At 48.3% G+C, this 12,748-nt stretch overlaps 1 protein-coding gene and 1 non-coding gene across 3 annotated transcripts in view; one reads left to right on the top strand and one right to left on the bottom strand.

Moving 5' to 3' along the window:
• c15h11orf65 (chromosome 15 C11orf65 homolog) overlaps positions 1-12,748 on the top strand; it is a 147,975-nt gene that overhangs the window by 124,545 nt on the left and 10,682 nt on the right. For both annotated transcript variants that reach the window (XM_072476789.1, XM_072476788.1), the window contains one exon: positions 8,025-8,080. In XM_072476789.1, coding sequence (XP_072332890.1) covers positions 8,025-8,080 — 56 coding nt within the window. The remainder of the gene's footprint in view (positions 1-8,024; positions 8,081-12,748) is intronic.
• On the bottom strand, positions 3,687-3,758 carry trnac-gca (transfer RNA cysteine (anticodon GCA)). Its single transcript has one exon. It is a non-coding gene; the product is annotated as a tRNA-Cys (tRNA).

Below are 12,748 nucleotides of genomic sequence, written 5' to 3'. Positions count from 1 at the left end.
ATGCCACTTGCTGCTGGACATGGTCATCACCTGGGATTTGTGTGGTGTGAATGTTACATGGCACTTACCAGCCCAGGCCTGGATGTTGTCCAGATCCTGCTGCACGTGTCATATGCTAAGGTCCTGCCCCCACCGGCAGGATCATGGGAGAATTTGGCAGGAGGCCCAAAATTCGGGTTCATGCCAGCATGAAATTCTTCTCGTGCTGCCTACTATGGTGGATTAGGAATCCCACTGGAGGTCGGTGTGAAACCAATTTGCTCCCCAAATGAAAGCCAACCGGAATCTTCCGCCCATGCCCGATTCTCCGCAACGGCAGTGGAAAAGCATACTGGTCCATAATATGCCTGGACCAACATGGTTTGCAAAAGTCGTGACTTACCTCCAGAGTTCAGGATAAGACCATCAGCAACCCTGGACCATGGAATATAAGCTGCATCTTCCAGCTTCAGTGTCTTCAAGGAGGTCCATCTTTCTTCAATGGAAGGTCAATGATGTTGGTCAGCATTTCAATATGGCATCATGCCACGCCACCATGGAAGATGGTGCAAAAGCACCAGATGCATAATTAACTTCTACGGGGACAGAAGTTATGGCGTGGTTTCCCATTCCTGCAGTAGGAAACACTCCCCATTCCTGTCCCCAACACAGCACTTACAAAGAACAAAGAACAAAGAAAAGTACAGCACAGGAACAGGCCCTTCGGCCCTCCAAGCTTGTGCCGACCATGCTGCCCATCTAAACTAAAATCTTCTACACTTCCTGGGTCCGTATCCCTCTATTCCCATCCTATTCATGTATTTGTCAAGATGCCCCTTAAATGTCCCTATCGTCCCTGCTTCCACTACCTCCTCCGGTAGCGAGTTCCAGGCACCCACTACCCTCTGCGTAAAAAACTTGCCTCGTACATCTACTCTAAACCTTGCCCCTCTCACCTTAAACCTATGCCCCCTAGTAACTGACCCCTCTACCCTGGGGAAAAGCCTCTGACTATCCACTCTGTCTATGCCCCTCATAATTTTGTATACCTCTATCAGGTCTCCCCTCAACCTCCTTCGTTCCAGTGAGAACAAACCGAGTTTATTCAACCGCTCCTCATAGCTAATGCCCTCCATACCAGGCAACATTCTGGTAAATCTCTTCTGCACCCTCTCTAAAGCCTCCACATCCTTCTGGTAGTGTGGCGACCAGAATTGAACACTATACTCCAAGTGTGGCCTAACTAAGGTTCTATACAGCTGCAACATGACTTGCCAATTCTTATACTCAATGCCCCGGCCAATGAAGGCAAGCATGCCGTATGCCTTCTTGACTACCTTCTCCACCTGTGTTGCCCCTTTCAATGACCTGTGGACCTGTACTCCTAGATCTCTTTGACTTTCAATACTCTTGAGGGTTCTACCATTCACTGTATATTCCCTACCTGCATTAGACCTTCCAAAATGCATTACCTCACATTTGTCCGGATTAAACTCCATCTGCCATCTCTCCGCCCAAGTCCCCAGACAATCTAAATCCTGCTGTATCCTCTGACAGTCCTCATCGCTGTTGGACTACCTTGAATTGAATCAGGCTAAGCCTGGCACATGATGAGGATGTATTAACCCTGCTTAGGGCATCCACCCACAGACCCACCTCTATCTCTCCTCCTAGCTCGTCCTCCCACTGTCATAATATCCACTCATGTATATAATGAGATGCAGACAGGCAGTGATTGACACACAGGATGACCAGTAAGCACACAACAACTCTATCCAAAACGGTAAATCTATTAGAAAGGGGGATGGCCACAGAGGACTCCTGCACTACCTGCCTTCCTCAACTCTGCCTGGTGGTCTTTCTGCTTGTTCAATTCTCACCACCTCACTGAATGAGCTATTCACAACCTGCTCAGCATCGTTGATGCTCCACAATGAATCCACCCCTCAGCTCAGCTCCGAAATGCGGTTAGCCAATGGATGCTGTTGGGCCCACTTCCTGCACATGTGGCTACCAGAGACAACTGAAGCTTCCATGATTTGCCACATAGTGCAGGAGGAGCATATCACGGATGCAAGCTCTCCTGCCATGACTACCCTTAAGCTCCTTACTCACTCCTTTTAACAAAAGATGAAACTATACAAGAATACTCTTTACTTACCTCCGTTACGCTAACTTTACTTCCCTTATCCTACTTTATTTACTTATATTACTTGATTATAATGACCCTGACTTACACTTATTTGTGCTGTTTCACAGTTATTCCCCTTCTCCAAAAAAAACTTCTGATTCTGGTAATATCCTTCCTTAAATAAGATGACCAATACTATACACAGTACTCCAGATGTGGTCTCACAGGTGCCTTGTGCAACTGAAGCATAACCTCCCTATTTTTGTATTCAAATCCCCTCACAATAAATGATAACATTCTATTAGAATCATAGAATCTTCAGCCCATCTAAGCGAATCCCATTTGCCTGCATTTAGCCCATATCCCTCTAAACCTTTCCTATCCATGTATCTGTCCAAATGACTTTTAAATGTTGTCAATGTCCCTGCCTTAACCATTTCCTCTGGCAGCTCATTCCACATATGTACCATCCCAGCCTGTCCAATATGTCCCATAACTCAGTCCCTTGAGTCCTAGCAACGTCCTTGTAAATCTCTTCTGCACTCTCTCCAGTTTAATAACATCTTTCCTTTCTCAAGGCGACCAAAACTGAACAGAATACTCCAGGTGCGGCCTCACTAACGCCCTGTACAACTGCAACACAACCTCGCAACTTCTATATTCAATGCCCTGACTGATGAAGGCCAGCATGCCAAGAGACTTCTTCACTACCCTATCTACCTTTGACTCCACCTTTAGAGAACCGTGCACCTGAACTCCAAGGTCCCTCTGTTCCACGAAACTCCCTAAGGTCCTACCATTCAACGTGAAAGTCCTATCTTGATTTGACTTTCAAAATGCAACACCTCACACTTATCTGTATTGAACTCCATTTGCCATTTCTCGGCCCACTTCCCCAGCTGATCGCAATCCTGCTGCGATTTTTGATAACCTTCCTCACTGTCTACAATACCACTTATTTTAGTATCATCTGCAAGCTCACTGATCATGCCTTGTACATTCTCATCCAAATTGTTGATATAGATAGCAAACAGCAATGGGCCCAGCACTGACCCCTGAGGCACACCACTAGTCACATGCCTCCAGTCTGACAAGCATCCTTCCACCATTACCCTCAGCTTCCGACCATCAAGCCAATTGTAGATCCAATTTGCGAGCTCTCCCTGGATTCCATGTGATCTAACCTTCCAGAGCAGCCTACCATTTACTTTATCAAAGGCCTTACTGAAGTTCATATAGACTACATCTACCGTCCTGCCATCATCAACATAGAACATACAGTGCAGAAGGAGGCCATTTGGCCCATCGAGTCTGCACCGACCTACTTAAGCCCTCACTTCCACCCTATCCCCGTAACCCAATAACCCCCTCCTAACCTTTTTGGTCACGAAGGGCAATTTATCATGGCCAATCCACCTAACCTGCACGTCTTTGCACTGTGGGAGGAAACCCACGCCGACACGAGGAGAACGTGCAGACTCCGCACAGGCAGTGACCCAGCGGGGAATTGAACCTGGGACCCTGGCGCTGTGAAGTCACAGTGCTATCCACTTGTGCTACCGTGCTGCCCCAAATGAGGGGGCACTTGGATTTGAACCGGGGACCTCTTGATTTGCAGTCAAATGCTTTACCACTGAGCTGTACCCCCACTGCGTATCAACCTTCCTGATCACTTCATCAAAGAACTCCAACAAATTTGTAAGACATGATCATATATGTGCTAAGCCGTGCTGACTACTCCAAATCAAACCCTGTCTTTCCATATGTTTGTATGTCTTATCCCTCAGAATCCTCTCTTGTAACTTACCGGTCTATAATTTTTCTTTGCAACCCTTCTTAAATAAGGGCACATTTGCTACCCTCCAGTCTTCTAGTACCTCATCCGATGATGCAAATATCTCAGCCAGGGCTCCCGCAATTTCTTCTCTACCCTCACGCAAGTGTTCTTGGATATACCTGGTCAGGGCCAGGAGATTTAGTCACCTTCATACATTTTAATATGTCCATCACCTCCTCGACTGTAATGCAAACTGTCCCCAATATATCGCCACTAACCTTCCCAGGTTTCCAAGTCTTCTCCATGGTAAACACAGAGGAGAAATATTCATTGAGAACCTCGCCCATCTCCTACGGTTCCACACATATGTGTCCACTTTGGTCCTTGAAGGGTCCTATTCTCTCTCCAGTTATTCTTTGTTCTTTAATATACTAAAAGAATCCCTTTGGATTCTCAGCCAAAACTACTTCATGCCCTCTTTCTGCCCTCCTAATTTTCTTCTTGAAAATACTCCTGTATCCTCTGTACATCTCCAGGGAACCCCTTGATTCCAGCTGCTTGTACCCGAGCCATGCATCTTTCTTTTTCCTGGCCAAAACCTCAATATGTTTTGTCATCCAGGGTTCCTTATTCCTGCCAGCATTTCCCTTCACCCTAACAGAAACATCTGGGCCCTGAACTCTAGCTATTTCACTTTTAAAGGCCTCCCACTTGCCAGAGGCCTCTTCACCCTCAGACAAGTTACTCCAATCAACCCTTGCAAGCTCCTAATTCCATCAAAATTCACCTTGCCCAATTTAGAACTTGCACCTGTGGACCAGCTTTGTCCCTTTCCATAACTATTTCAAAATTAATAGAACTATGGTCACTGGTTCCAAAGTGGTCCCCCGCCGTCACCTTAGTCACTCGCCCTGCCCTATTTCCCAACAGTAGGTCAAGTTTTGCCCTTTCCTGAGTAGGACCCTCCACATACTGCCTGAGGAAACTTTCCTGAACACACTTAACAAATTCCACCCCATCTAAGCCCTCAGCACTATGGCTGTCCCAGTCTATGTTAGGAAAATTAAAATCCCCTACTGTGACAACCCTATTACTCCTGCAAGTCTCCCCAATCTCCCTGCATATTTGTTCTTCTAATTCCAGTTGACTATTTGGGGGCCTATAGTAGAACCCCAATAAGGTCACCATCCCCTTCTTATTTCTTAGTTCCACCCACAAAGCCTCGCTGGATGATCCCTCAGTTATTTCATCTCTGACTACTGCCGTGATGCTCCCGCTAATCAAAAATGCAACTCCCCCTCCTCTCTTTCCTCCACCTCTGACCCGCCTAAAGCACCTGTACCCTGGAACATTAAGCTGCCAGTCCTGTCGCTCCCTTAGCCATGTTTCATTTATGTCTATAATATCCCAGTTCCACGTACCTATCCATGCCCTGAGTTCATCAGCCTTACCTGTCAGCCCTCTTGCATGGAAATAGCTGCAATTTAATCCAACAGGTTTTCCCCGCTCCCTGTTGTGCTCCTGCCCATCATGTCTATTCAGCTTGCCGTTGCTGAGTACTGCATTTCCTTTCAGCTTCTCATTTGCTTCCCTGCTGCTGAGAATCCCACCCCCCTGCCAATCTAGTTTAAACCCACCTTTGTAGCAGTAGCAAATATGCCCCCCAGGATATTGATTCCCCTCCAATTCTGATGCAACCCATCCCATCCATGAATGCATCCAGCTCCGGCTCCAACTCCCTAACTTGGTCTCCCAGGAGCTGCAGCCGGGTGCACTTCCCATAGGTGTAGTCATCAGGGACAACGGAATTCTCCCGGAGCTCCCACATCCTGCAGGAGGAGCATATCACTGTCCTCATTGTCATCCCAACTGCACCAAGATTAAAGAGGGAAGTCAAGAGGATGTTACCTGAGATTACCTGTACTCTACTGAGACGCCACTTGCCGAAGCCTCTCCACTCAAACACTCTGCTGCAAATTTTCTCATAGCGCACCTCTCTCTCTCTCCCTCCCTTTTTCTTTCTCTTGCTTGTCGTCCTCACAGTGACAGTTTTTTTTTTGTTTAGAGGAGGAGGGAGAGAGGCAAACACTGAAGTAGTGTTAGGGGTTTAACTGTTCCTTGACGATAGCTCTTCCACAACCCACTTTCTGGAAGCACTGACCACCCGATGCACATCTTCCCCACAACAGCCAATCAGCATCAGCTTCTTCTGGACACTTGCCTTCACTTGAACATGGAGGGTGTCTTGCTAAGGTTGACTTTCTGGAAGCACTGACCGCCCAATGCAAATCTTCCCTGCAACAGCCAATCAGCGTCATCGCTCTGCTGGACTTGCTGTATCTGCATGCTTGCCTTTTGTGATTTATGCATTAGGTCACCCAGATCCCTCTGTATCTCAGAGTTCTTACTATCTCACCACATGTATGCTTTTTGTTTAATTCTTCCTGTAAAAATGGACATTTTCACATTTTGCCGCATTACACTCCATTTGCCAGATCTTTGCCCAATCTTTCAACTATTTTTTTTGTAACCTCCTTATGTCCTCTTCACAACTTACTTTCCCGTCTATCTCTGTGTCATCAGTAAATTTGACAACCATCCCTTCAATCCTTTCAGCCAAGTCATTTATTTAAATTATAAATAGTTAAGGTCCCAGCACTAATCCCTGTGTCATGGAAAAAGACCCATTTACACCTACTCTCTATTTTCTGTTACCCAGCCAATCTTCTAATAATATAATATGAACTTACATTTTCTGCAATAACTGATGTGGCACTTTATCATAAGCCTTCTGGAAATCTAAGTACAGTACATCCACCAGTTCCCTTTTATCCACAGCACATACTACTTCTTCAAAGAACGCCAAGTAGTTAGTTAAACATGATTTCCCTTGCACAAAACCATGTTGACAAGGCGGCATGGTGGCTCAGTGGTTAGCACTGTTGCCTTACAGCGCTGAGAACCCGGGTTCGATCCTGGCCCCGGGTGCCCATGTGGAGTTTGCACATTCTCTCCGTGTCTGCGTGAGTCTCACCCCACAACCCAAAGATGTTCACGGTAGGTGGATTGGCCACGGTAAATTGCCCCTTAATTGGAAAAGAAATTAATTGGGTACTTTAAATTTATTTTTTAAAAACCCATGTTGACTCTGCCTGATGATCTTGAACTTATTGAAGTGCCCTGCTATAAATTCTTTAATAATAGCTTCTAACATTTTCCCTACCACAGATGGTAAGCTAAGTGGCCTGACATTTCCTGCTTTCTGTCTCCTTCCCTTTTTGAATAATGGACTTCCATTTACTATCTTCTAACCTAAAGGGACCTTCCTCAAATATAGGGGCTTTTGGAAAGGGGGGGGGTTTCTAAGTGACGAGATGAAATACTTAAACGGCTCACATCGGTTCTCTTGGTCTTCATCCCAGTTGTTTTCTCAAAATTCTGCCCTAATTTCCTCCTCTCTTAGATTCTAGTCTGAAGATTGTAGTGAAGTGGTGCAGTGGTTAGCATTGCTGTCTCACGGTGCCAAGGTCCCAGTTTGAACCTGGTTCTGGGTCACTGTCTGTGTGGAGTTTGCACATTCTCCCCGTGTTTGCGTGGGTTTCGCCCCCACAACCCAAAAATGTGCAGGCTAGGTGGGGTGGCCATGCTAAATTGTTCCTTAATTAGAAAAAATGAATAGGGTACTCTAAATCTTAAAAAAAAAGTTTGTAGTGAAGGAAAAAAGAGGGAATAAGACGTCCCATCGATTTGAGAAAGACTGAATTAGAATATAAGATTGAGAAAGACTGAATTAGAATATAAGATTGTCCAATGGTTCTTGGTTGAGTTGAGGCCCTTATCAGATAGTCCATTGGTACTGAGAAAAGATACACTGGCTTTAGTAGTATTTGTTAAACATAAAAAATATGTTACAATGGAAAATGTTAGAGGAGCAAGGGATCATCTGTCAGCTAACAAGCTAGTCCTTGCCCTTGCATTCTATTTAGAAGCGTGAAACAGTTGGCAGAAGAAGCTCACTAGAATTGGGGCAAGATTTTAAAATAGACATAGCACTACAAAAGTCTGCCTTGTACAATATATAATACTCATAACGCATCAGAGCAAATCATGAAAGAACAATGATTTCTACTTTTTCAGGTATCTAAATGACTGGATGGAAATTGCTTGCAGCAGCTCTTCTGCAAATTTTCAAGGTACCTCGATATTCATATAAGATTTCTTTGTATGTAGTAGCAATTGTACCCCAGATATTAATTTTACATAAATATATAAAATATCAAAATAGAATACCAATTGAAAATTGTAAAAAGACCATTTAAAACAAAGTGTAAGCAGGCAGTTCCATGCAACTGGGGAAATCCCAAGGCAAATGGGAGACCACCCCGAGAGCAATGGTGGTGAGATTCCACAGGTTCTCGGACAAGGAGCGCATTCTACAGTGGGCCAAGCAGACACGGAGCTGTAAGTGGGACAATTGCATCCTCCGGATTTACCAGGACCTGAGTGGAGAGGTGACCAGGAGGAGAGCAAGCTTCAACCAGATTAGGTCGATCCTTTTTGAGAAAAAGATGAAGTTTGGACTGTTATACCCAGCCCGTCTCTGGGTCACGCATGAGGATCAGCACTTCTATTTTGAATCGCCTGAGGACGCGTTGGACTTTGCGAAAAAGAAAGGACTGGCGAAGGACTGAGAACCTTTGAACTTGGCTGCAACGTTCATGTTCTGGATTTGTTTTTTTACTTTCTGTTTCTCTGGTTTTGAAAAAAAGTTTCTCGTTTTGTGTTTTATGGAAGATGTTTGTGTTGCCGTTTGCATTGATTTGGAACCAGCTGATTGAGTTAAGGTTTTCATTTGCACTGTTGGGGGATGGAGGTGCGCTTGTTTTTGATCTTGGTGTTTTTTCTGTTGGGCATTGTGTGGGGATTGTTTGGGTTTGTTTGTATCAGCGGGGGGTGGGGGGGGGGGGTGGCGGTGGCGGTGGGGGGGGGGGGGGAACGACGACACAATAGGTGGTAGACTATCTGGCGCCGGGGATGGGGGCCACCAAGCTAGCTGGGCGGGCTAGCTCACGGAAGCTCACTGGGGGTGTGCGCATATGTTTGGTTTATTAAAGGGGTTGGGTTACAGTGTGTTGTTACTAAGGGGGGGGGGGAAGGGGGGCGAATGTTCTGCTGACGAGGGAGAGACTTGGGCTGAGGGACAGAGAGGAGGTTGGGGGCGGGAGTTGCCTGGGGATGGACCGGTGGAGGCGCGGAGCACGGGATGGAGGCAGGCCTAAAAAAGGGGATGGCAGATCGGCGGGAGGGGGGGGGGGGGGGAATGAGCCCCCCAACTAGGCTGATCCCCTGAATGTTCGAGGGTTAAATGAGCCGGTCAAAAGGGCACGTGTGTTCGCGTATCTTAGGGGATTGAAGGTGGACATGGTAATGTTGCAGGAGATGCACCTTAGAGTAACGGACCAGGTTAGACTGAGGAAAGGCTGGGTCAGTCAGGTCTTTCACTCGGGATTAGATTCAAAGACTAGAGGGGTCGCAGTCCTGATCAATAAGCGGGTGGTGTGTGAGGCGGGTAGAATAGTCTTGGATGTGGGAGGTCGGTACATTATGGTCAGTGGGAAGGTAGAGGGGGAGCAGGTGGTATTAGTGAACGTATATGCGCCAAATTGGGATGATGTGGAGTTTATAAAGAGGATGCTGGGGAAGATACCGGACCTGGACTCGCACAGGTTGGTCATGGGAGGGGACTTCAACACATTTATGGACCCTGGCTTGGACCGGTCAAGCTCAAAAATGGGCAGGGTGCCAGCAATGGCAAAGGAACTAAGAGGGTTCATGGAACTGTTGGGGGGGTGGGGGGCGGTTGGATCCATGGAGGTTTGGGCAGCCGAGGATGAAGGAGTTCTCCTTCTACCCGCATGTGCATAAAGTGTATTCCCGGATTGATTTCTTTATTTTGAGCAGGGCCTTGCTGGCTGGGGTGGTGGACATGGGGTACTCGGCGATCACAATCTCAGACCACACTCAGACCACTGGGTAGACCTGCAGGTTAGTAAAGACAGTTATCAGCACCCGCACTGGAGGTTGGATGTGGGACTTTTGGCAGATGAAGGGGTTTGCGAGCAGCTGAGGAAATGTATTCGGTAGTCGGGGGAGCTGATTTCGATCCGGGCCCGTAGGGAGAAGGTTGACAGGGCAGAGACGGACTGACTGGTAAAGGAGATACTACACATTGATCGGAGGTATGCGGAGACCCCAGAGGCAGGGCTTTTAAGGGAACGGCGGAGCTTACAGACGGAGTTTAACTTGCTGACCACAGGGGAGGGCGGTGGAGCAGCTGAGAAAGGTGAGGGGGGCGATTTACGAACATGGAAAGAAGGCCAGCAGAATGCTTGCACAGCAGCTTAGGAAGAGGGAGGCAGCTAGGGAGATAGGGAAAGTAAAGGACGGAGATGGGAACCTGGTTGGTGATTCAGTAGGGGTGAATAAGGCATTTAGGGATTTCTATAGCAGGCTGTACAGGTTGGAACCCCCTGTGGGGCCGGAGGGGATGAGGCACTTCTTGGAGGGGCTGAATTTCCTAAAGGTGGATGGGGAGCGGGTAGAAGGGCTGGGTGTTCCGATCGGGTAGGAAGAGATAGTGGAGGCTCTGAAGGCCATGCAGTCGGGTAAAGCCACGGGGGCCGGATGGGTACCCAGTGGAGTTCTATAAAAGGTTCTCTGGGATATTGGGGCCGGTGTTGTTGAGGATGTTCAATGAGTCAAGGGAAAGAGGGGTGCTGCCCCCGACGATGTCACAGGCAATGGTTTCGCTGATTCTTAAGCGGGACAAGAACCCGGAGCTGTGTGGGTCCTACAGGCCGATCTCCTTGTTAAATGTGGATGCTAAGTTGCTGGCATCTTGTCCTCCAGGATTGATGCCATCTTGTCCTCCAGGATTGAGGATTGTGTTCCGGACGTTATTGGGGAGGACCAGACGGGGTTTGTTAAGGGCAGGCAGTTGGTGGCCAATGTGAGAAGGCTGTTAAATGTGATCATGAGGTTAAGAAGTGGAGGTAGTGATCGCAATGGATGCAGCAAAGGCTTTTGATCGGGTAGAATGGGACTATCTGTGGGAGGTACTGGGACGGTTCGGATTAGGGCGGGGCTTTATCGACTGGGTCAGGTTGCTGTATCAGGCTCCTGTGGCAAGTGTATGGATGAATAGGACTACATCGGACTATTTTAGACTGTACCGGGGGACGAGACGGGGATGCCCCCTCTCCCCACCGTTGTTTGCGCTGGCTATAGAGCCGTTGGCAATTGCTCTGAGAGCCTCGAGGGGCTGGAGAGGACTGGTCCGGGGAGGGGTGGAGCACAGGGTTTCGCTCTCTGTGGATGACCTGCTTCTGTCCGTTTCGGACCCAATAGAGGGGATGGAAGAAATCATGAGGGCTCTAGGGGAATTTGGCTGGTTTTCGGGGTATAAGCTTAATATGGAAAAGAGTGAGATGTTTGTGGTCCAGGCGAGGGGACAGGAGAGGCGCCTGGGAGAGCTGCCATTTAGGTTAGTATCCAAATGGCGCGGGAATGGGACCAGCTTCATAAAATGAATCTGGCCCGGCTGTTGGATCAAATGAAGGACGATTTTCGGAGATGGGACGCGCTTCCGTTGTCTCTGGCTGGGAGGGTGCAAACGGTAAAGGTGACTGTCCTCCCGAGATTCCTATTTGTATTTCAGTGTCTCCCCATTTTTATTCCGCGGTCCTTTTTTAAGCGGGTCGACAGAGTGATCATGGGCTATGTCTGGGCGGGCAAGACCCCGCGAGTAAGGAAGGTAATGCTTGAGCGGAGTCGGGGAGAGGGCGAGCTGCGCTGCCAAATTTTAGCAATTATTACTGGGCGTCTAATATAGCCATGATCAGGAAGTGGATGGTGGGGGAGGGGTCAGCATGGAGGCAGCTTCATATAAGGGCACCAATTTGGGGGCGTTGGTAACTGGCCTCTACCGTTCCCGCCGGCACGGTACTCCACCAGTCCAGTGGTGGTGGCGGCCCTGAGAGTTTGGGGCCAGTGGAGGCGGCATGTGGGAGCAGTGGGAGCATCGGTCTGGGCCCCAATCTGTGATAATCACCGGTTCGCTCCGGGGAGTATGGATGGGGGGTTCCAGTTATGGCGGAGAGCGGGGATGAGAGGATGGGGGATATGTTTATAGAGGGGAGCTTTCTGAGTTTGAGGGCGCTGGAGGAGCAGTTTGGGTTGGCAAGGGGAAACAAATTCAGGTATCTGCAGGTGTGGGATTTCCTACGTAAACAGGTGTCAACCTTCCCGCTCCTACCGCTAAGGGGGATTCAGGACAGAGTAGTTTCCAGAGGGTGGGTAGGAGCGGGGAGTGTCTCGGACATTTACAAGGAACTTATGGGGTCAGAGGAGACGCAGACCAAGGAGCTGAAGCGCAAGTGGGAGGAGGAGCTGGGAGGTGAGATAGAGGATAGTCTATGGGCAGACGCGTTGAGTAGAGTCAACGTGTCCGCAACATGTGCCAGGCTCAGACTGATACAATTTAAGGTTGTTCATCGGGCTCACATGACAGTGGCCCGGATGAGCAGATTCTTTGGGGTGGAGGACAGGTGCGCAAAATGTGCGGGAGGACCAGCGAACCATGTCCACATGTTTTGGACATGTCCAATGCTTAGGGAATTTTGACAGGGGTTTGCGGACGTCATGTCCACGGTGTTAAAAACAAGGGTGGCGCTGGGTCCAGAGGTGATGATTTTCGGGGTGTCAGAAGACCTGGGAATCCAGGAGGGAAAGAGGCAGACATGTTCTGGCCTTTGCTTTCCTGGTAGCCCAGAGATGGATACTATTAGCGTGGAGGGACTCAA

The sequence above is a fragment of the Scyliorhinus torazame genome, chromosome 15, assembly GCF_047496885.1.
Source record: "Scyliorhinus torazame isolate Kashiwa2021f chromosome 15, sScyTor2.1, whole genome shotgun sequence".
Taxonomy (NCBI): domain Eukaryota; kingdom Metazoa; phylum Chordata; class Chondrichthyes; order Carcharhiniformes; family Scyliorhinidae; genus Scyliorhinus; species Scyliorhinus torazame.
Note: the sequence above shows the minus strand (reverse complement) of the source record. Positions and strands in the feature narration are given on the sequence as shown.